The sequence below is a fragment of the Pseudorca crassidens genome, chromosome 15, assembly GCF_039906515.1.
Source record: "Pseudorca crassidens isolate mPseCra1 chromosome 15, mPseCra1.hap1, whole genome shotgun sequence".
Taxonomy (NCBI): domain Eukaryota; kingdom Metazoa; phylum Chordata; class Mammalia; order Artiodactyla; family Delphinidae; genus Pseudorca; species Pseudorca crassidens.
The window spans coordinates 20,845,491-20,869,104 of NC_090310.1; the positions used below are offsets into that span (position 1 = coordinate 20,845,491).

The window sequence follows — 23,614 nt, forward strand, 5'->3', positions numbered from 1 at the left end:
TGGCAGTAAAGACCCCAAGAGACCTAAGAGATCCCAGGCAGAAGGTAGAGCTATGGACAGCATCCTTTCTTGGGGTTAAGCAGTGGGGTTATGCGTTCAGGGTACAGAACCCCAGTAGTTCATTCATTTACTCAAATAATAATTAAGTACCTACTGTACCCTGGGCACTGTGCTGAGGAAGATGGACATGGTCTCTTCTTTCCTGGAGCTTCCAGACCCAGGGGGGAGAAAGGTATCAACCAGTAAACTCACATATAATGCCAGATAGCAGTAAGTCCATAATGGAAGGAAAACAGAATCACAAGACTGAGAATGACAGGGGGAAGGGAGGACAACTCTAGGTAGATATTTGAGCTGAGAACTGGACGATGAGAAGGAGCCAGCCATGCTATCTCGAGGATCAGCTCTTTAGGAAGAATAAACTGCTTTTGGAGTTCAGGGTAAGATCAGAGTAGTAGGTATGGCAAACGGTCAGAACCAAAGAAAACCTAGAAGAAGACTGGACCCAGGGTCTAGGCCAGCAGGAGCAGAACACTGGGACAATTTTGGCCTGGGGGCAGTAAGGACACCAGGGAATTTGCCACCCAAACTGGGGCCCTGCTGAGTGTGGAAGGGGCAGTGTCAATAATTTCTCCAGGACATCAGCTATACACTGGATCTGTCCTGGGAAAACCAGGGTGAGTGATCATGCTGCCCTGGGCGTAATGGGTATTGAGTTTATTGGGCCGAAATCTTTGCAGCTCATCAGTTTAGAGTCAGCCACTTGCTCCTGGGTTGTGAGAGTAACTTAATTCCTAGGCACATTGGAAGAGATAGGATGGAGGAAACTGCTACGAGCTTGGTTCTGTTAGAGCTGCGGTGGATCTAAGCTGACAGGAGTGGTGGATTCCACTGCCAGGAACCGAATAAGTGAAAATAAAGGGAATACAAGTGAGCACCTACTGTGTGTCAGGCGCGTACTTTCTCACCTTAGACTCACAACAAACCCCTTATCGAAGGTACAATTTCTGTCCCAGTTTACTAAGGATAAAACTAGCTCTAAGAAGTTGACAATCTGACCAAGATCATATAGGTAGGGAAGAGCAGAGGTAGGATTCAAACTCAGACCTACTGGGCTCCCAATGATATATTGTCTTTAGACAGAGGCAGGGAAAGCAAGGCTGACACAGGTGTAGGCACATTCGGATAGGCTCAGAGAAACACACTTACAGAGCGACACTCAGACGCAAGAGATCCAGACGCAGCTGGAAGCTTTGATGCGTGGATAGGGTTCTGTGCCCCGTACAGCTAGGTGTCCCCCAATATCTGCTCTCCCCTGCTTCTATAGAAGACCCCAGTTTTAGCCGGGCCCTGTGCCACCAAAATGACAGATTATATTTCCCTACTCCCCTCGCATCTAAGAGTTCTACCCAAGGTGATGAGAGCGAAAAGAGTACCACTATCCTCGCACAAGCTTAGGGGGCGCTGTTCACAATACGAGGAACATGTGAGTAAAAAGGACGTTGCAGCCTTGACTGGCAGAGGTTTGTTCTGCCCATGCTCCCTTTTGCTCCCAGGACACTGAATATTTGAAAGGAAAGCGGCCAGACCATATATGACAACAGAGCTCTGACCCATACCCCTGGAGCAACTGGCCTGGAACGGTCAGGACCTGCTCGGTGACTGCCAGCTGTCCTACTTTAATGTCCCTGCTTTAACTGAGGACCCACCAGAGAAAGTCAAGTATGCACATAAGACAATCACATAGGATGCCCGCTTCTAGTTAGCCCACCTCCAGCTTCACGGAGCCAATAGCCACCTTCAGGGCACACCTGAAGGGTCAGGAGGCTCTGCGTGTTCTCTTTCGGGCGACCTCCACTGATTTCTACACTCCCTGCTGGTGAGTGTGGAATGAGCCATCGTGAACTGTGAGCTCCAGGATGGAAGGAACCTGATTCTCCGGTAGTTTGGAATCACCATGCACCCTGGACTGTGAGTGAGAGAGGGAAACGATTCACACACACACACACACACACACACACACACACACACACACACACACACACTCAGGCCCGGAGGAGGCTTTTTTGTCTCGGATTGAATAGTCAGACCTCATCTATTTAAACCACACTAATTTGGAACTTGTGCAAGTTTGCCCTTGGGCAGCCTGGGAGAAAGTGTACTTTTGCACTGGATTAAAAATCAGAGGTTGCTGAGCAGACTCACGTATACACCTGATTTCACTCGTTTAGGATTTTTAAGGTACTTTAGCGTCTTCATTTGCATACGATGATTGATATGCTAATTACGATAGACTCTGACCTATTTATTAATACTTAGAGGCTACTTAGTCTGGGAGGTCTGTGAATACTAATAATGCAAGGGAATAAAGCTGCATTAATTCTGACCGGATTCTCCCTCATCAGGATAAACAACCGAATTTCACTGCCTCTTTCTTGGGTTTTTCCTTTGTGTCCCAATGTAATTCTATCACCCTCTGGATACAGCCTTGGCCACCGTGTGGCCCGGGATCACAGGACACCAAATACTTTTGGATGGGGAATTTATAAGGGCAATTCATTAATGTCCACATACAACTCATCCTTCTTCTGATCACCAGAGATTCAGGGCTCAGCTTCTGGGTGGTAGCAGCTCCCATTGGCCTCTGTGTCCCTTCTCCATGCCCATGGGGGATGCCCAGAGGGGGCAGGCTCCCAGAACCGGATTCTTGGTACCATGTTCTCAGTCATTTGATCTCCTGAGATGCTTGGGGTGGAAAGATGGGCTAAGACCCAGAGCTAATATCTTATGTTTGTAAGTCTTGTAATCCAGACTCTTATTTCCAGGAAGCTTCCATGACGCCTGACAGAGCAGACAAAGGCGAAATGGCCCCTGGAGGTTCAGCAATCCTTCCCAGCTACCTGTGTGTCCTGTGGAGCTACCTGGGAAGTGTCCCAGAAGTGCAGTTCCATGGGGCATTCCTGTCCATGCCACCAGACCTCCAACATCCATCCACACACTCACACCTTCATCCATCAAACACTTGCTGTGTGCCTACGACAGGCCAGCAAGATACAATCTTGACTCAGGGAGTTCATGGTCTATGGTCAAGACAGGCATTTACACAAACGATACTCTAGTGTGATAAAAGCTGGAACTGAGATGCATACAAACTACCAAGTGCAGAAGAGCGAGCGGATAACTCAGCTTGATTGGGGAAGGTTTCACAAATATCAAGGCAGCGACAGCTGAGTGAAGTCTTACAGGAGCAGGGGTTTCCATTAGCTGGAGACACACGGGGGAAAGCATTCCAAGCAAGGCATGGAGACAGAAAAGGATCAAGAAAAGACACGTAGTTCTGTAAGGCTGGGTGAGGGAGGAGACGTGGCTAATCCCCAAACCGACATTGGGGTTGTTTTGGGCACCACGCTGGAGGATTCGGACTTCATTCTGAGGCCACCGTACACACTCAAAGCAGGGCTGTGAACGCAAATGCCTACAGGGTCAGGCAGATGGTGAGGGGGGCCAGGTGGGAACTGAAACACCGAGGAGTGCAGGTCCCATCCAAAGGTGACGGCCATTGTGGCCATGCTGGAGCACAGGCTCAGTGTGGCCAAGTCTCTATGTCATACTGACTGAAGTAAGTCAGACAGAGAAAGACAGATATCGTATGATATTGCTTATATGTGGAATCTAAAAAACTAGCACAAATGAACGTTTTTACAAAACAGGAATAGAGTCACAGATGTAGAAAACAAACTTATGGTGAGCAGGGGGGAGGGGAGGAGGGATAAATTGGGAGATTGGGATTGACATATACACACTACTATGTATAAAATAAATTAACTAATAAGGACCTACTGTATAGCCCAGGGAACTCTACTCAATACTCTGTACTGACCTATACGGGAAAAGAATGTAAACAGAGTGGCTATATGTATACGTATAACTGATTCACTTTACCGTACAGCAGAAACTCACACAACAATGTAAATCAACTATACTCTAATAAAAAGTTTAAAAATAGAAGCTGGAAATCCATATTTTTATATGAACACTCCCAAGTTTTAAATGTTGGAAATTATTTCAAAACATCATGCTGGCCAAGCAGAAACATGTCTGTTGTCCTATCAGCCTCTGGTTTGGCTTCACTTCAGATGTAAAGCTTCAACAGAGAGCTGACACCGTCAGACTGTTTCAGAAAGAGGATGTCCCACTGACCTCCCCAGGCTTTGCCAGCAAGAACCTCTTCTTCTCCCTCCTCCACCCCCTTGCTTCTTCCCTCGCTGCCCTCCCAGACCGTCCCCAGCGCAGCCCCATCTTGCTTGGAGGAGCTGGGTGAATGCGCCGTGCTCCAGGCCTGACAGAGAAAGCCCAGCCACGAGGACACGAGAGAGCCGTATTTATTTCACATGGACAAGCGTGATTCTGTCGCATGCTGAACATGAAAGCTCGCGTGAGGAAAGTACCCGTAACAGCAGAATTATGTGCCTTTGCCCACAGGGAGCAGGGAGAGTCACAGAGCGGTTTTCAAAGACAGTTCAAGCAGAGTTGAGACCACAGGCTTTGAACTCACTGGTTTATTTCATCAGCAAAGGGTCTGTCTCCTAGGAGTGGCCAGGGGGACACTTCCAGCTCTGTAATCTCGCCACGAGCTGCTAAGGTCAGGAGGACGAGGCTGGTCCCCCATCCATCACCCAGGGTGCCTTGGAGACTTAAGCTGAGAGGGGAGGTACATGCCGCTCGAAATTAACAAACCCACTCCGGGGTGGACGGTGACAGGGACAGACTGCTGTGTTCATAGCAACAGACCATCATCCCTTATAATATGTATCATAATTGGAAGACGCACTCCCACTCTTCCTAAAGCAATTTCCCAAGGCCTCTTAAGGGCTGAAGGGAAACCATTCAGAATTGACCAGACATGTCAGAAGCAGATCAGCTTTGCATGGACAGACTGGGAGGGCTAGTGTCAGGGACCCCCCTGGTCTCTTGGCCTTAGCTGGGCTCCCGGGGTTCCAGGATGATGAAATCCGAGATGGGAACAGGGGTTGGAGCCTGGGTTCCCTGGGGGAAGAGGGTCAAGGGCTCTCAGGGCAAACCTCACGGAAGAGACAAGTGGAAGAGCCCTGGCATCTCGATGGCTCACTCCCACCTGAAGTCCTGCCCAACAGTTTCATAAAATTTAATATTATAAGGTCTATAAAATTCCCGGAGCTGGTCTATCACTTCCGGATCGATCTGTACATGAGTTCTGCCTTTCGATTTGCCCAGGCATCGAGGCAGGAGGCTCGATTCTGTTTTTTTCAAGCAAGGGAATCCTTTGGTCTTGTTGAAGTAGAAGTGCTTGTCCGTGATGAGCCTCTTAATGCCCAGGAAGTCCTGGACCCGCCCCATCTCGCCGGCTGGGTCAGTGATGAGCCGCTCGCCGCTGACGAAGTGGATCTGGGCCAGCGGGAAGTAGCGCAGCCAGCTCTCCAGGTGCAGCGCGTACATGCCTATGCGGATGGCGTTCCAGGACACATCCACCAGGCCCAGGGTGCGGTTGCGGAAGGAGAGGCCCTCGAAGGTGGGGATGTCCGGCTTCTTGGAGAGCGTCTGCGTGTAATCGGAGATGGCGCGGGTCACGGGGTTCCGCACGACCACTATCAGCTTGGTGTCTCGGGACATGTTGAATATCCGGCGAGGGGCCTCTTGAGTGACGAAGTAGCTGGGGGTCTTCTCCAGCGTGATCTGGCTCTCGAGGGTCCGGGGCATCAGGCTCCTGCGGGGCAGAAACGCACATGATCAGCCGGGGCTCTGTTGGGGGCCTGGCGATCACTTCCTTCCGCCCAGCTCCCTAGTGAAGCACCCGTCCCCTCAGCAACGGGACATTTGAGGCTCACCTGCTCTCATCTGATGAAGAACCCACTTTAACTCTTGTTGACTTTGTTTTTTAGGTCTTTAACAGTTTGCTTTAAGACAAGAACCAACCTAAATGTCCATCCGTGTGAAATAAATAAATTGATGGAATAGCCGATTAATAGAGTTAGGTAGATCTGCGTGTACTCTTATGGAATGATTTCCAAGATTTAGTGCTTAAATGCAAAAAAGCAAGATACAACTTGTTTATCTCAGGAAAGATACCAAGAAACCAATCAAATAATTGCTTCTGGGGAGGGGACTTGAATGGGAGCAGAGCCAGGAGGTCAGGGATAAATGAGAATTAGTTTGTATTGTGTAATCTTTTACGCTGCTTGAAATTTTTATTGTGTTTATTACATATTAAAAAAAACAAAGGAAGCCACCGAATATTGTTCTGGCAAAAGATACTTCTCTAAATATATTAAGAAAATCTTTTGGGGGGAGGAAAGGCATGCTTTGTAGGAATAACATGTGTTTTAGAAATGAGTGCTGATGTCTTTCCCTCCTTGGTATAAGACTGAAGAAGCACAGAACTGCAGGCTGGTTGGGACCTCAGTCGGAAGCCCTAATGCAACCTCTTGCTCCCTTACTTTTTAATTTCCTGGTTTGCTTAAGGTTTAAGGGAGGATGGTGGGACACGCTGATGTCTCCTTCTCAGGTGTGTCTCTTTCAGGCCCTTGTGAAGGAGAACACCTCTGGCTCCCAGTCGCTACAGTTTTCTTAAATAAAATAAAAATTTTGTTTTTATTTTTGGCTGCGTTGGGTCTTCGTTGCTGGGCGCGGGCTTTGTCTAGTTGCAGTGCGCGGGCTTCTGATTGCGGTGGCTTCTCTTGTTGCAGAGCACGGGCTCTAGGTGCACGGACTTCAGTAGTTGTGGCTCGCAGGCTCTAGAGCACAGGCTTAGAGCACAGGCTCAGTAGTTGTGGTGCGCGGGCTTAGTTGCTCTTCGACATGTGGGATCTTCCCGAACCAGGGATCAAACCCGCATCCCCTGCATTGGCAGGTGGATTCTTAACCACTGCGCCACCAGGGAAGTCTGCTACTTCTTTCTGAAGGTTGTGTTTTACCCTTAACCAGTTTTTCTTAATCCTGGCTGTTCATTAGATCACCCAAGAAAGTTAAAAAAAAAAAAACCCACAAATGTCTGAGCCCCATCCTAGACCAACTGATTAAAAATATTTGGGGGTGGGTTCCTTTCTGAAGCTCCTCAGATGATTCTAATGTGAAGGTACGGGTGAGAACCACCAACACAGCATCCTTCCCCCACTCTTAACACTACAGCTTCCCAACGCCCACAGAATGCATCTTCACAGTCCTCTGGAATAGAGGTGCCTGGTACCTGGTCTTCTTCATCCCAGCCCCTATCGTCATCTCTCTTCAGTAATCTGGTCTTACAGTTCTTTGACCAAATATCTCCTTTTTCTCTTCCTTTTAGCAACTCTTTCTCATGGCCATACCATAGGTCTTGTCCTCGGAATTGCCCTAATTCTGAAAAGATTCACACTGAAATTCCACTCTAGGACGATGTTGTGGGTTGAATGGTGATCCTCCACCCAGAACCTATGAATGTGACCTTATTTGGAAAAAGAGTCTTTGCAGATGGAAGTACGTTAAGGATCTCAAGATGAGGTCATCCTGGATTAGGGTTCCTTGTAAGGAATATCCTTAGAAAAGAAGAGAAGGAGAGAAGAGATACACAGAGAAGGAGGCAATGTGGCGATGAAGACAGAGCATGTAATGATACGTCTACAAGCGAAGAAATGACAAGCGCAGTTGGCAGCCACCAGAAGCCAGGAGAGAAGCACGGAGCAGATTCTTCCTCAGAGCCTCCGGGAGGAACCAACCCTGCTGACAGTTTGGTGTCAGAATTCTGGCCTCTAAAACTGTGAAGGAATAAATCTCCATTGTTTTAAGACATCCATTTTGTGGTCATTTGTTATGGCGGCCACAGGATACACACACAGACTACAACCTTCTTTCTTTCTACCTTTACCACGGTTTCGGATTCATTGTATTGATACCCGATCTTCAGATTCATCTGTGATATTCTTGATTTCACTTTCTTCTAAACCTTCTCTGGACCCAGTGAACAATCATTTCAATAGCATCATCTTCACATCTAACCCTAACCCTAACCACCATCGCCATCATCATCAACATTAATTTCTTTGTAATACTTGCTCTTCCAATCTCTAATAATGCGTCTTGCCAGCTTTTCTTTCTAATTCCGTCTTTGTGTTGTCAAACAGCAGTAGAGAAAATTGCTGATCCTGACAGAGGATTGCTTCTCCTTTATATATTTATTAATTCTAGCTTAAATTGAGCCCTCAACACTGCTCAATAATCTTTTATGTTTGTCTTTACAGTGCCCCCATCATTCCTCATAGTAAGTGTTCCAAATTCTCACCATAAACTCTCAGCCATGCTCAACCACCCTAACACACAACTAGTCTCCCACTACTCTAGAAAAGGATAAGCTGCCACCCCTCCACTCCTTCAGTCTTCCTCTCCTTCACCTTGAAAGTGACTATTATCCATCCTGAACCCCTCCCACTAATCTCAGAAGACAAGGTAGGCAAGGGCTCACCTGCCCACCTGTGCTGTCAGATCCCTTCCCCTACTGCCTTCCCTGCAAATCTACCCATTATCCCCTTGAATCTTCAAATTCTCTTTGCAGCTGATAAGCTGATACGACTGATAATTTGCTTCTAGGCCCAGAGTCTATAACGCACCCTCATGGCTTGAAACTTTGAAAGTATTTATTAATACTGAGAAGGCCATTTTCTAAGTTGGATATCATTCTTGGCAAATAATCACAGGTGTACTTGAATAGAATTCTTTGGCTGGATTTTCTTAGACATCTGCCTGTAATATTTTACGACCTTGGCATACATTGTAATGAGGTTTTGGCCTTTATGACAAGAGTAGATGAAATTACATATATGTGACAGTGCATTTAAACTTAAGGACTTTCCAAACTTCATGGGGGTTATTGATATCAGCACACAAAAAGTTGACCTGATAAGCCATGAAACAGATTTCTTCACAATATCCTTTTTTAAAAAAGATTTATTTATTATTTAATTATTTATTTTATTTATTTTTGGCCGCGTCAGGTCTTAGTTGCAGCACGCGGGATCTTCACTGAGGCATGCGGGATCTTTTGTTGCGGTGCGCAGGCTTCTCTCTAGTTGTGGCACGCGAGCTTCTCTCTAGTTGCGGTGCACAGGGCGCATGGGCTCTGTAGTTGTGGCACACAGGCTTAGTTGCCCAATGGCATGTGGGATCTTAGTTCCCTGACCAGGGGTCGAACCCAAGTGCCCTGAATTGTAAGGCAGATTCTTTACCACTGGACCATTAAGGAAGTCCCTCTTTGCAACATCCTTTAATACGCTAAAGAACATCCAAGAGAGGAGTTGAAGGTGCAGCATTTCCAAAGCTTATGTGACCAAGGAGCTGTGAACTTTTGCCAGGAGCACCAATTGACACACCTTTTTGTTACCAGTTTGGGAAATTCTGACCAATTCCAGTGATCTTCATTCCCCCAGCTGTGCACTGAAGTGACGTTCCACCCTTCTAATTCCTAATTGGCATATCAGCTACAAAACCAAATTACAGATACTAAGGAAGATACAAACACCAGACTGTAAACAACATGACACCAAGGTCATCACATCGTGAGTCAAACGTGTACTCCAATCTATCCCACCAAAGGACACCCCTATATATTTATTTCTCATTCGGTCACTGGAATAGAGCACAGGAGGCCTGTGGGATGATAATGTACAAGGAGACCATCTGGACACACACCTCCCTGCTCTGTGGTGGGAAGGGGCCATTAGGCTTTTCCTTAGGCTCATTTTTCCTCCTCATGTCATTGTTCAAATTTTGCTGATTTGTTTCCAGCTGCTAACAAACAGCTGAACTTTTCTCTCACCCTGTAACCCTTTTAAGCTTCAGCGTCCTTTTCTGTGTAGCTCTGCAAAAATTGCTGAAAGAATGGTCTAGCACTCGTCATTTGGACTTACCTCCCATCTGTTATTTTAACCTGCTAAGCAACAATTTCCACCACATCTGGTAGCAGGTCCCAGATTTTTTTAAGGAACCACCACTCCTGCTTTAGATAAAATCTTAGCAGCCCAAGGGGAGGGTGCAGGACTGAAGTTAGGCTAATTAGTGCCAATTGTGTCATAAAGACAAAAATGTATCATAAAGACTGAAAGTGGACTGAATCTTCCAACCAGACACAGGAGCAGGGAAGAGCCTCCCTATCGGTTTCTTTTACCAAATCCCTTCAGCTCTCTGGGTTCTTGCCCTTTCTGAGACCTGCTTTTCCCACTCTCCTCTGTATTCCGTGAGTTACTGCACATCCTTCTAATTTGTTTGTTTCTGGACTACTTTAAGTTAGAGTCCGTTTCTGTAGTTTGCAACCCAAGAACTCCAACGTGCCATACACAACTTGGCTTCCTCTCTGTGGAAGCTACGCTCACCCCTACTTGATTATAAACTCCATGAGGGAGGGCAGGTGCACCTTATTTGCATCTACATCTGCAAAGTCTCCCACAGCCATGGCACAAGTAAAGTTTCCATCAATATGTCTGAGATTACATGAAGCCAACAACCTAATCCAGTTATGCAATGAAGCTCTCATCCCTTTTCACATTCTCAACTCTCTCCAAACCACCGGGAACCTTCCCAGGAGTCTATCTCCCACTTCTCTTACTCTACATCATCTTCCTGGATGACCTCATGCCTTCCCCAGCCATTATTAGCACTGCCCAGGAGCTGTCGACTCCTCACAAGCCTGTAACTGCTGCTCCAACTTTCCCACACTAGGGACTGGAACGTCCAACTGTCTGTGGAGTGGACACCTCATCTCAACAACTGAACTCCCCATTTTCCTTCCAAGCTTACTTCTCTCTTTTGCCTGTTTGTGTAGGTGATATCACTGTGAATCCACTCGCAAGGCAGAAAAACGTCAGAGTCATTTTTGACCCCTTCTCACATCTAATGTCTGTCGTTCTTGTAAGTTCTCAAGTTTCCCCCTCCCCCTCCCCCAGCACTCATACACCACAGATTTTTCTCTGACCTCCATGCTTCTACTCTCGTCTCCCTTTCAATTTATTCTGCAGTCTGTGTCCACCAGGGAACTCCTTCTCAAGCAAATCCAATCTTGTCAACCATCAGTTATTCTTTTGAAGAAAGCCCACATTCCTTGACCTGGTACTCAAGGCTGCTGCCTACCTTTCCAGAATTTATCTCTTGCCACCTCCTGGCAATCTGATGCTCATACTATGCTGGACACAAAATCGACTCCCCAAACACATCCTGCTCTTTCATATGTTTTGCACTTGCTGGGTTTTTTTTTTTTTTTTTTTTAAGACTCTTGATCATCTCTCTTGTCTCTTTCACCCTGGTAAATGTCTACTCATCTTTCCAAGTCCAAAGGAAAGTCATATCCTCTGTGAACCCTTTCTTGTAATTTCTTGGCACTTCCTGCATCCAACTACTAAGACCTCACCCCCTTGTGTAGAACGTACTAGGTATCCATCCATTTATTTCCACAGACACCAGCATCTTGGGTGTGTTTCTCGTTCGTTTTTGCCTTCCTAGCACAATACCTGGCATGACATAGGTGCTCAATAAATTGATCAAAGATCCAGTATCAAAGGTAGGTGCCTATTCAGAGGTTACCTCGAGTCCTCAGAAGTTACCGGTGTTTACCTTATGAAGCTTGGCCTTTTCTTGACATTCTGGCCTTGGGCAGAGGAAGGTTCCAGCAGATAGTCCTGGGGCGAGGGGGTCGCTGTGCCATTTTAAAAACTTCATCATGGCCACATGTGCTCAGGCTCACAGGCTGAGGGGAATCCAAGCTCTGCTTCAATCAAAACCTCCCAATAGGGCTTCCCTGGTGGCGCAGCGGTTGAGAGTCCGCCTGCCGATGCAGGGGACGCGGGTTCGTGCCCCGGTCCGGGAGGATCCCACATGCCGCGGAGCGGCTGGGCCCGTGAGCCGTGGCCGCTGAGCCTGCGCGTCCGGAGCCTGTGCTCCGCAACGGGAGAGGCCACAACAGTGAGAGGCCCGCGTACCGCAAAAAAAAAAAACCAAAAAAAAAACACCTCCCAATATATGAAGGTAAAATGAGATTGAAAGGAACACATCTTGTGCCATTTCTGTTTTGCCATCTGCACTCTGTCCGTTGCCCAAGGCTCCCTCTAATGTTGAAAGAGGACAGGGCTGTGGTCATCTGTAGTGTGGCTGGGAGAGGAGGAGTCGGGGAAGTCAAGCTGGACTCTGGGACCACCTGGAGGGCTTTGGAAATATGTAAATAACCCCACACCAGACTAATTAAATAAGAATCTCTGGGTGGGCGCGGAGGCCTCGGTACCTGCAACTTTAAAGCTCCTCAGATGATCCCAGTGGGCCCCCCAGGGCTAAGAACCATGGCTGGGGGCTGCGTGTTCCTTTAGCCGCATAGCCTTCAATATGGTAGCCCAGGAGTATCACCTGGGGGTGCGCCTTAAAGAGTCCCAGGACATTCAGCTTCAGTGGGTTTGGGGTACAGCCCAGGAGCCTACATTTTTAACAAGCCCCCTGCCCCAGGACTCACGATCAGAGAAGCTTGGGAAGCACAGCCTTAATAAAAGGCACCCTCATAAGTAACACGATGGCGCTCATTACTACCTGAGATGTTATATATTTATCTGACGGATGTCTCTGCCCACCCCTGCCCCGAGCCATGGACTGGAAGTTCCAGAAGGAGAGTGTTGGTGTGTGTCTTGCTCATGGCTGTGCTCTCAGCACCTAGGAGATGGCTGGCACTTAGTAGGGGCGCAGTCAATATTTGCTGAAGAGAAAAAATAGAAAGGCAAGGTTTTGGTTCCCAAGTCTGGGAACAACGAGGAAGAAGCATATTTGTGTATGCCGGTAGAGATGTGTGCACAAAAGTCCATATTTTATCTTCTCCCTAATGGAAAAATCACAGACGTCTGCGGCCCTTACCGAAAAAGACACACACACACAAAATCCAAACACTCACTTGTCAGCTTGAGGCTCTCTGGAAATGGCATTTTCTGACCCACCCAGTGGGACAGAGACAGCTTCTGTGGCTCCACTGTCCACAGCGGGACGTGCTGTGCGGGGCCTCTGAGCAGGGCCGGTACACCCCTGATTATCACTGATAGGGTTCTCTGGAAGATTTCATTTCCCGCTCAATCTGTACACTCTGTGTATGTGTTCTGAAAGGCCTGGCTGCCTGGGGGACTTCAGTGATGTATTAGCTCCTAGCTGGGCAAGCAGGCTCCTTGAAAAAAAATAATTGCAGTCTCCAGAGGGATAATTAGGAGGGAAAGAGGAGGGGAAAGGCTTTCTTGCAAGAAACTCGTTCTTAAAACTAAACCTAGAGGGGTGGGATAGGGAGGGTGGGAGGGAGACGCAAGAGGGAGGAGATATGGGGATATATGTATACTTATACCTGATTCACTTTGTTATACAGCAGAAACTAACACACCCTTGTAAAGCAATTACACTCCAGTAAAGATGTTAAAACAAAACTAAACTAAACCTGCTCACCCGCTACGTGCTGGCTGAGCGCAGGCACAGCCTGTGTAGCGTAGCTCACAGCCACTGTGAGCGTAGAAATGAGGCCCCTCTAGCATCGTGGCAACTCCTCCTTCCAAGTCCACAGCCCCACATCCTTACATTGATGTGACACAGGAGGAAACTGCTGAGTCCCAGCCTGAAACCCATCAATAATTCTTCACTGCTCACAGGATAAAGGCTTAAACAGGATTCATGTGGCTCATCTTGATCCGGCCCACAGCCACCCTGGGCTCTGGCCAGACTGGACTATTCAGGGTTCTCCCCCGAAACTGCATTTTTCATGCTAAGGGACCTCTGACATGTTTTGCCCTCTGGGGGAAGGCTCTGTAGCCTATCAGGCAGAATTTCTTCATCTCTCAGCTCTTAGCTCATCATCACCTCCACCAGGGAGCCTTCCCTGATTGTGCCCTTATTATTTCCCCCTTCCCAGGAGTTAGGCAATTTGTTACCCTTGTGATTCCATGGTAGTCACTACAGACACATCCCGTTTTTTACACATTATCTGCATCTGTCATCACCCTAGAGTGTTAGGTCACGGAAGGCAGGGACCACCACTGTCACATCTCTATCAACAGGGCCTGTCCTGTGCTTGGTATGCATTCATGTATTCATTGGACAAGGATTTATCGAGCACCTGCTGTATGCCAGGATACAAAGACAGGCATGGTGTAGTCTCTGTCCTCAAGGAGTTAACAGTCTTGTAAACCCCAGGGGTAAGGGGGTTCCCTTTTCTCAGTGTAAGGGGCTGCACTGAACTTGGCTTCCCACTAGGGCTGGTGGCTTCCTCCTCTGCCAGGAGGGGCCATGCCTGAACCCAGTCTCTGACAGTCATCAAGGCCCCCAGGGGCAGGAGAGCTGGCTTTCCCAGATAACTTCTGTACACAGCTGGCCCCTCAGCCCAGCCTACCTGGTGTCCTAGTAGTTTGATTGTCCCCCCAGCTGACAAGGCTGTTCTCACCCCTGCCCTATAAGAAGGGAAGTTCATGTAGGTGTCGGGGCAGAGTCCCTTCGCTGGAGCATAAACCCACAGCTGGTCCAGGCTCTGGTATGTCCCTCAGGGTGATGGTGAGAAGACAGAGTAACCCCTTGCCTGCCTCTTCTAGTGCAAGTTTCCCCAGTGACGCTTATTCATTTTCTTTTTTTGAGATTTATTATTTATTTATTTATTTTATTGTTGGCTGTGTCGGGTCTTAGTTGCGGCATGCAGGATCTTTTGTTGTGGCACGCGGGCTCTTCGTTGCACGGCTCGAGTTTCTCTCTAGTTGTGGCATGCAGGCTCTGTAGTTTGTGGCACGCAGGCTCTGTAGTTGAAGGGCGCGAGTTCAGTAGTTGTGGTGCGTGGGCTTAGTTGCCCTACAGCATATGGCATCGTAGTTCCCTGACCAGGGGTCGAACCCGTGTCCCCTGTATTGTAAGGCCGATTCTTTATCACTGGACCACCAGTGACACCTATTCTTTCACCCATACTTTGTGCATTATGGAATTTGTCTTGAGTCCTGCCATGTGACCGATGGAGACAAGAAAGGGATCCTCCTGGGCTTCCCTGGTGGTGCAGTGGTTGAGAGTCCGCCTGCCGATGCAGGGGACACGGGTTCGTGCCCCGGTCCGGGAGGATCCCACATGCCGCGGAGCGGTTGGGCCCGTGAGCCATGGCCACTGAGCCTGCGCGTCCAGAGCCTGTGCTCCGCAACGGGAGAGGCCACAACAGTGAGCGGCCCGCGTACCGCCAAAAAAAAAAAAAAAAAAAAAAGAAAGAAATGGATCCTCCTTGCCTGATATATCCTAGAGATGTTCGGAGGGCAGTGGGCTACTTTAGCAGCTGGTTGTGAGTATAGGATTTGGAATCAAAGAGATCTGAGTTAAGAGTTCTGCCACTTGCTAATCAGAAGAAATGGGCACATGGCTTATTTCACTTCGCATAATGTCCTGTGGGTTCATCCACGTTGTCACAAATGGCAGGCGTTCCTTCCTTTTTTATGTCTGAGTGAAATAAGCCAAGCACAGAAAGACAGATACCAATACTACATGATTTCACTTAGAGGTGGAATCTGTATGTCGAACTCATAGAACCAGAGAGTAGAATGGTGGTTGCCAGGGGCTGGGGTGTGGGGTGGGGAAATGGGGAGACGTTGGAAAAAGGGTACAAACTTTCAGTTATAAGATGAATAAGTTCTGGGGATCTAATGCATAGCCTGGTGACTACAGGTAACAATACTGTGTTGTATACTTGAAATCTGTTACAAGGGTGGGTCTAAAGTGTTCTCACCACACACATACAAAAATGGTAACTATGTGAGGTGATAGATACGTTAATTAACCTGACTGTGAACATCATTTCACAATGTAAACGTATATTGAATCATTACGGTGCATACACACAGCATACATCAGCCATCACATAGTCTGCTACAGACTGAATGTTTGTGTTCCCCCCATCCCCAGCCCAAATTCATACGCTGATGCCCTAACTCCCAGTGTGATGGTATTTGGAGGTGGGGCCTGTGGGAGTAATTAGGACCTGAGCGTGGAGGCCTTAGTGCCCTTATAAGAAGAGACATGGGAGAGATGATCTCTCCCTCTCTGCCACGTGAGGACACAGTAAGAAGGCATCCGTCCATAAACCAGGAAGTGAGTCCTCACTGGGAACCAAATCGTCTGGCACCTTGATCTTGGACTTCCAACCCCCAGGCTGTGAGAAATAGCTTTCTGTCATTTAAGCTCCGTGGTCTATGGCATTTTTGTTATAGCAGCCGGAGCTGATCAAGCCGGGGTCATTGATGCCTTCGATGTGACCGAGGGCCAGATGCGGTTCTCAGCTCTGTGTATGAACCACCGCCCTCAGCCTTCACATTAACTTCCGGCACTCTCACTATTCCTGTTTATGGGCTGAGGAATCTGGGACACAGGGAACTAAAGTCAGTCACCAAAGCGATGCAGCAAGTTGCAAAATCTGGATTCAAGCAAGTGTGACTCTAACACTAGAAGAAAACATGAGAATATAAAATTAATCTTGGCACAAGGACAGCCTTTCTAAGCATGAGACAAAACTCATGGAGGAAAAGACTGAAAAGTTAGATACATAAAAAATGGAAGTCTTTGGGATGGAAAAATACCATAAATAAAATAAAGGGAAAATGACTCACTGGAAAAATATTTGCAGATATAAGATAGGGAAACAAAGGATGATTTCATATATTTTTAATATCTATATATGTGTTTATATGTTTTATATATTTTTTCAAAGTTCTTGCAAATTAATAAGAAAAAGAGCCAGCTGGTAGAATAAAGGAACACAGGCTGTGAAAAGTTAATAGCAAAAGAGCTACCTATGGGAAATAAATACATGACGAGACACTCCATCTCTCTTAAAATTAAAGAAATGCAAATTAAAACTAAGATGAGATCATATTGTTCACCTCTAAGACTGGAAAATATACTTTAATAAATTATAACCGTTATTGCTGGCAAGAGTACTTGCCAATGTTGGAGGGAGTGTAAATCAATGCATCTTTAGGAAGACAATTAGATATTATCTACCCAAATGCAAAATACACATAACCTTTAACCCAGCAATTCCACTTCTGGAAATTTAGTTGTGCAAGTGTGTAAAGACCTGTGTGCAAGAATGTTTGTTGCAGTATTTGTGGCAGAGATGGGGAGGTATCCACCAAAGATCCCTGCCCCTCACTCCATAGTGTAGCTCTGTCTCTAGAGGGCGGTGGCCCAGCCAGGGTCTACATTTCCCAGCATGCCCTGCATCCAGGTGGGGCCCTGTGACTGGTTCTGTGTGTTACCTCCAGAGCCAGGTGCTTACAAAGTAGGTGTGTCCTTTTCATTTTCTTTTCCATCTACTAGCTAAATGCAGAGAACTCTGAGGCCCTAGAAGGTCCAAAATGTAGAAGGGGCATGAAGACCCCTTATAACTGGGAAAACAACCCCCTTGGACCACCATGAGCAAGACATACACTTTTCTCTTGGCGTTTGTTACAGCAGCTGGCATTGACCTAATGACTGAAACACTGTTTGTAGCGGAAAGAGACCAGAACAACCTACGTGTCTATTGGTAAGAAGCTGGTTGAATAAAGACAGACAATAGCTTATTTTGTGGCTGTTAAAAAAATAAGCTGGTTCTATAGATATTGACACAAAAAGGAGTCCAAGATGTATTCTTAAGTGAAGAAAAAAGCAAGATGCAGAACAGCGAGTTCAATATGCACCTTTTTACATACAAAATATACGCACAGATGCCAGTGTGGATATGCATATACCATCTCTAGAAAGATACACAGTAAATTGTTAGCAGTGATCACCTTGGGGGACCTGGATGGCCCGTGGTATAGGATGGGCTTTTTTTCCACCTTTATCTTTCTGCGCTCATTGGATTTTTTTTCCTTTGCCATGAGCATGCATTGTTTGTAGTTAAAAAAAAACTAGCTAATAAAAAGCTATGTTAAAAAATCTCCACTGATATTGTTTAGGGAGAAGATAGCCTGCGTGGAAACAGTTTTGAGGAGTGAGGGGGAGGAAATGTGTCTGGAGGAGCTGGGGTGTGGGTGAGAAGCAAAGATATGGAAGGCCGGGAATTCACAGATCTGCTCTCCAGAATCTTGGCTCGGAAAGGAGGAAGGGTGACCGTGGGCGTTGAATGAATGGATTTTGCTGCCGCACGTAGAGTTCTGATAAGTTTCCGTCTCTCAGGTGCCATCAGGCTAGTCTGGCCTGACCATGGTCACACTAGCAGGGCACCTTGTGTGGGTAACTCTGGGTCTCTCACCTTCTCTCACTGTCTGGGCTTAGCTCCTTCCCCACACCAAGTCTACCCTCCCTTTTCCCCAGGAGTGGGTCCCTTAGGTCAGCCCTTCTCACACTGGGAGGCACATTTGTATCACCTGGGGGTCTTGTGGAAAGGCAGCTTCTGATTCTATAAGTCTAGGGAGGGGGCCGAGATTCTGCATTTCTAACAGGCTCTGCAGTGAGGCTGACAGGCTGGTCCATGGCCCACAGGTTGAGTAGCCAGGTCCTGGCCAGCCTGGCATGAATTGCACAGTCAGTGAATGTTTATGCACTAAATGGAATTGGCTAATGGGTATTGGATGACGAACTGCAGATGATGTGAATTCAGAAAACCCAGATTGGAGGCCCAGCTTTTCCATTTCCTGGCCTTGTGACTTTCATAGTAGTTTCCTCAGCGCAACAGGTGGATGATGAGAAGGTGGGCTTCCCCTGGCTGCTGTGAGGTCTAAGCTGTATGAACACATGAGGGGCCTATGTAAGCCATAAAGCACTGTACCCAGCCATGAATGGATTCCTCTTTCTCTACTTAATTTTCCCACTTTCGTTTAAGTCTTTTCTTTTTTTTTGTTCTTTCATTTATTCAGTTATTTTTAAAAATTGAGATATAAAAGACATATAACATTATATTAGTTTCAGGTGTACAATGTAATGATTCAACATACATATATATTGTGAAATCATCACCATTATAAGTCTAGTGGACCTCCATCACCACACAGACTTACACACAGAGTTACCTTTTTTCCTCGCGATGAGAACTTGTTAGAGCTACTGTCTTAGCAGCTTCCGCATATGCTATAGAGTATTATTAACTATAGTTACTGTGCCATAGTGCTTGTCTTTCTCATTTTCAAAAAGCCAATCATCTGTCCCTTCATGCTCTCCTGCTACAGCCCTATCTAAGCTCCATTTCTTCCCAAAGTTCATGAAATAAAGCTCAATGGTTCTGGGCTTCCCTGGTGGCGCAGTGGTTGGAAGTCTGCCTGCCGATGCAGGGGCCACGGGTTCGTGCCCCGGTCCGGGAAGATCCCACATGCCGCGGAGCAGCTGGGCCCGTGAGCCATGGCCGCTAAGCCTGCGCCTCCGGAGCCTGTGCTCCGCGGCGGGAGAGGTCACGGCAGTGAGAGGCCCGCGTACCGCAAAAAAAAAAAAAAAAAAAAAAAGCTCAATGGTTCTACTTTCTCACCTCACATTCATCCTCAACTTGTCACATCTGCCTCCTTCCTCCTCACCCCCTTAAAGCAGCTCTCTCTGAGCACATCCATAAATGCCGGTGCCATGCTGTCCTGGCCTTGTTTTAACTTTCTGTGGCATCTGAGGCATTAGCCCACTCCCTGCTTCTAGAGGAATATGCTCTTTCTTGGCTTTGAGAACACAAGGTCTTGGTTTCCTTTTTACCCCTCTTACCAGTCCTTCTCCATACGTATTTCAGTTATTTTTCCCGCACTTACCACTTATCTCTTTATGTCTCACTTAATGGCCCCACCATCCACCAGTTGCCCCAGCAACACTCACATCTAATCTATAACCAAATCCAACTGGTAACCTCTCACCCAGTCTCTTCTGACATTGGTCCCTGCCAGCTTAGGACCCATCACAGCATCCTCGTTCATGGTCGGAGCTCGAGGAGCAGCTCAGCATCTTTCTCTAGGTAGACTCTGCTTGCCAGCCTCCATTCGGAGCCAGCTTGCTCCACCAAGTGGCCCCAAGGCTACCAGGGGTGGTACCAAGGGGTGGCTTAGGGACCTTCATCCTCCTTGCAGTCTCCTGAAATCAATCTAAGTGAAAACAGATGGAGGGGAAGAAGCGAAAGTGCTGCTGGAGAACGTCTGAAACTGGCAGGATGGCTGCATTACAAATACCTTATTCTTGACACAAAGGGGGCCTCAGCACAGCCAGCAAATTCCACCACGTTCCTCTGGCCAACTCACTCTCCCATTCTGCGCAATGACTATCTCAGACCTTTTCCATTCTCTGCAAATGATCAAAGCCAGCCCTTTTCTGTCCCTCTCAGCAGATGAGCTCGCACCGTGGAGAATAGAGAAACTGTTAGCATGAAACATCTTCATGATCCTGCTGCCAAACACATAAATTTTTCCACACTGACCAGCCGAGGACGGAGATGGTCAACCCGGTGGCCTTCGGATGCTAGTCCCCCAGGCCTGTGCGTCTCCACCTCCCTTCACCTCCCAGTGTTCCCTGCCTGCAGTGTCCACGGAGGCCCACCTTCCACCTGTGCCTGGATCCATGCTAAGGACCTGTCAGTCCCCACCAAATCTGAATGCATCCCAGGTATCTGCAAGTACCCCGGCCAAAGACTGGATGAATCAGTGCGTTCATCTTATTTTTTAATACCAAGCTTTACAATGTCACACTCCAGAGTCCCTATGGCTACTAAATTTTGCAGGGTTGAGCTCCACAAGCCTGCCCCCGCTTCCTGCAGCATAACAGTGCCCCCTAGTGGGAGGTGATCCAACTGCAGCTGGTGGCGGCAACACCTCCTGCCTGGTCCTCCACAATTCCGTCGCTTCCCTGGGAGACGTTAGCCACCATCAGGAGTTCTTTCCATTTTGTCTCCCGAAGAGGCAGGTGTATCCGAATACACGAAGCCCAGTGGTTGCAAAGGTGAGCAGGGCTTGGCTTTCTGATCATGCAGGGAGTAAGGAGAGCAGTGCTGTTGAGCAAAACACTGGGGAGTCAGCTGCTCAGATATCACCCAGGCCAAAGCTGCATGTATGGTTACTGAGTCAACAGCACTTCTACAGGGTCCAAGTCTCACCCAAACTGTGCAAATCTGGATTCTTGTCCAGGCTGTGGTGTGGAATTGTCCAGCTCTGCATTTCAGTTCTGGAAGGCATTCAGGACACCTTGCAAGATGAGATAGCAGACACTCTCAGATCCTTCAGCCCTACCCTTTCCTGCCTCCAGGGCTTTTCTGCTCTTTCTGCCTAGAACACTCTCCCCTGACTCTTCCATGGCTCAGTCCTTCTCAGCCTCAGGTCTCTGTTTAAATGTCACCACTCTCAAATGTCACTCTCTAAACCCCATGGTTTATTTCCCTCCTCGCACTGAGCACAACCTGTAAATCTCTTGCATATCTGTTTGTTTATCTATTGCCTTTCCCCCAGTTAGTCTGCAAACCCCATCAGGAAAGGATGCTGTCTTCCTTGCTGAGTGTGGAGTCTCAGTCCTTGTCACTGGGCCACACCACCACAGGCAGTCAAAAAAGCATATGACTCATGCTGGTCAAATGAATAACAGGGGAAGAATCAAAGCCTAAAGGCAAGAAGATCTGGGCACCTTGAGAAAATGCAGCAGCCTGAGCTCTTTAGAAAGGGTTTCCCAAAGTGCAGTCACATATAATCTCTGGTGTGCAAGTGATTCATGGATGAAAGTTACATTTTTTTTAAAACAGTTTTGTGTTTATTTTAATGCGTTTTAGAAAATTAGAACTAGAAGATCATCTATATTTAACAGATTTTACTGCCTAGGATGAGGCTTAAATATGCAGTGAGCATAGAAAATGTGACTTGATCTAAAGACAAATACTAAGTAAATAGTACAAATGGTACGTGAATATGGAAAAAAGGTGATCCTTATAATGACTCAAGCTTGGGAACCTCTGGCTCAAAACAATGTTAGTTTGGCCAAAGGAAATCCAAGCCAGAGTAATGTGGACATAGACTCATTCAACAGATAATTATTGAGTACCTACTGTTTACCAGCCATTGCTGGTGCCGAGGCCATGGCTCTAAGTAAAACAGATGTAGCACTTGCCCTCATGGAGCTTCTGGTCTGGTGGAGGACGTAATGAACAAAAAATAAGCAAATATATAATTACAATTTGGGGTGGAAGAAAAGAAGAGCAAGTGTAACGAGGGAATTGAGGGGTCGAAGAAACCCCAGAGTGGACATTTGAGCAGAAGTTCAGGAGATGAGTACCGGCTTGGATGAAAAGACCATACAGTGAAATGAGAAAAACAATAGGGTAAGACAAAACAGGTATGGATGAGGTAAGACGGTACTGTAGAGAATCTAAAAATGCACTAGCAAACTACACTGACAGAAATCGAGAGGGGAACTAGCAACGTAGAAAATAAAAATCAGAGCAAACTTGGGCCTGATCTTGGGCTTCTCAAGTAAAAAGCCACAAGATTGAACTGTTGGGAGAAAAGATGACATGGAAGACAGAGTAGTCGTAGGCAACGAATAGTTTGCGATGTTACTGAAGAGGAAACCTGAAACAAATTGGACAGAGCTATTGGCAAAGATTTCATTAAATAGACACTTCCAGAGATAAAAGATGGCAATGTGGGCAGATCAAAAGGCCAGAGTAGTCCAAACAAAATAAAACTTACATCAGTGAACCCATCCATCCATCCATCCATCCATCCATCATCTATCTATACAAACATGTGTCAGGTCAAACATTTAACCTTATACGTAAAATGCAAACATTTTGTAAGTATTATATATACCCAGGATGGATAAAGCAAACAAAACAGTTTTTCTACAAATTCAAGCCAGACAAGGACTTTGTAGCAGCAGTAAATGCTAGAAAACACAAATCGTCATTCATAGAGTTTTGCAGAAAAAAGAATTGTTACTTCCAATACTTAGTAGTTAGACAATTTGCCTGTGAAGCCAAAAGAAAAGCACTATAAGATAAGCTTGAAAAGCATTCCACCTCATTCTTCGAAAAGTTTTCTGAAGATAAAAGCAGTGACCTGAGTGATGGTGTGAAGGAACTGGGGAAAGGGAAGTTGAATATAAAAAGATAGTGACTGGGATTGAACTCAGCACAGAGTCTAAAGAATTAATACATTTAGCTCTTAATATCAATAGTTTTCTTTAAAAATTAGATGTAAAAAGTAATAATTTATACCCCAATACAGGTGAAAACATTAATAATTTCATCAATCAAATTCAAGATCCCAGGGTAAATTAACACAGACTGAGAAATTGGCAATAGAGGACGAGGGGGAGGGAAGGGGCAGAGGGAAAGTACAGGAGATCCTTTACCAGAAGGTCCCTCCTACTCATTTGCTCTATTAGAGAAAAATACAATGAAGAATTAAAAACAGGACATGCATCCTTCAAAACACTGGAAAATAGAAAAGCAAAGTAAATGCAGCTCCTATAACAAAAGAGACAGGAAAGGAAAGCAAGGAAAAAAGAGCCAAAATTGTAGAGCAAGATGACAGAGGTGCAGAAGTAGGATTGACTGTGTTAATATTCAAAATCGCTGGAAATAGGCTAAACCCCATAATTAAAAAAAATGACAACAATAAAAGTTTCTCATTCTCACATAAAACCTAGTCAGTCATATTTGTGT

At 46.6% G+C, this 23,614-nt stretch overlaps 1 protein-coding gene across 1 annotated transcript in view; it reads right to left on the minus strand.

Moving 5' to 3' along the window:
- Window positions 1–4,364: 4,364 nt before the first annotated feature.
- HS3ST2 (heparan sulfate-glucosamine 3-sulfotransferase 2) overlaps window positions 4,365–23,614 on the minus strand; it is a 92,680-nt gene continuing 73,430 nt past the window's right edge. Inside the window, exon 2 of the mRNA XM_067706414.1 lies at window positions 4,365–5,743. Coding sequence (XP_067562515.1) covers window positions 5,125–5,743 — 619 coding nt within the window. The 3' untranslated portion in view covers window positions 4,365–5,124. The remainder of the gene's footprint in view (window positions 5,744–23,614) is intronic.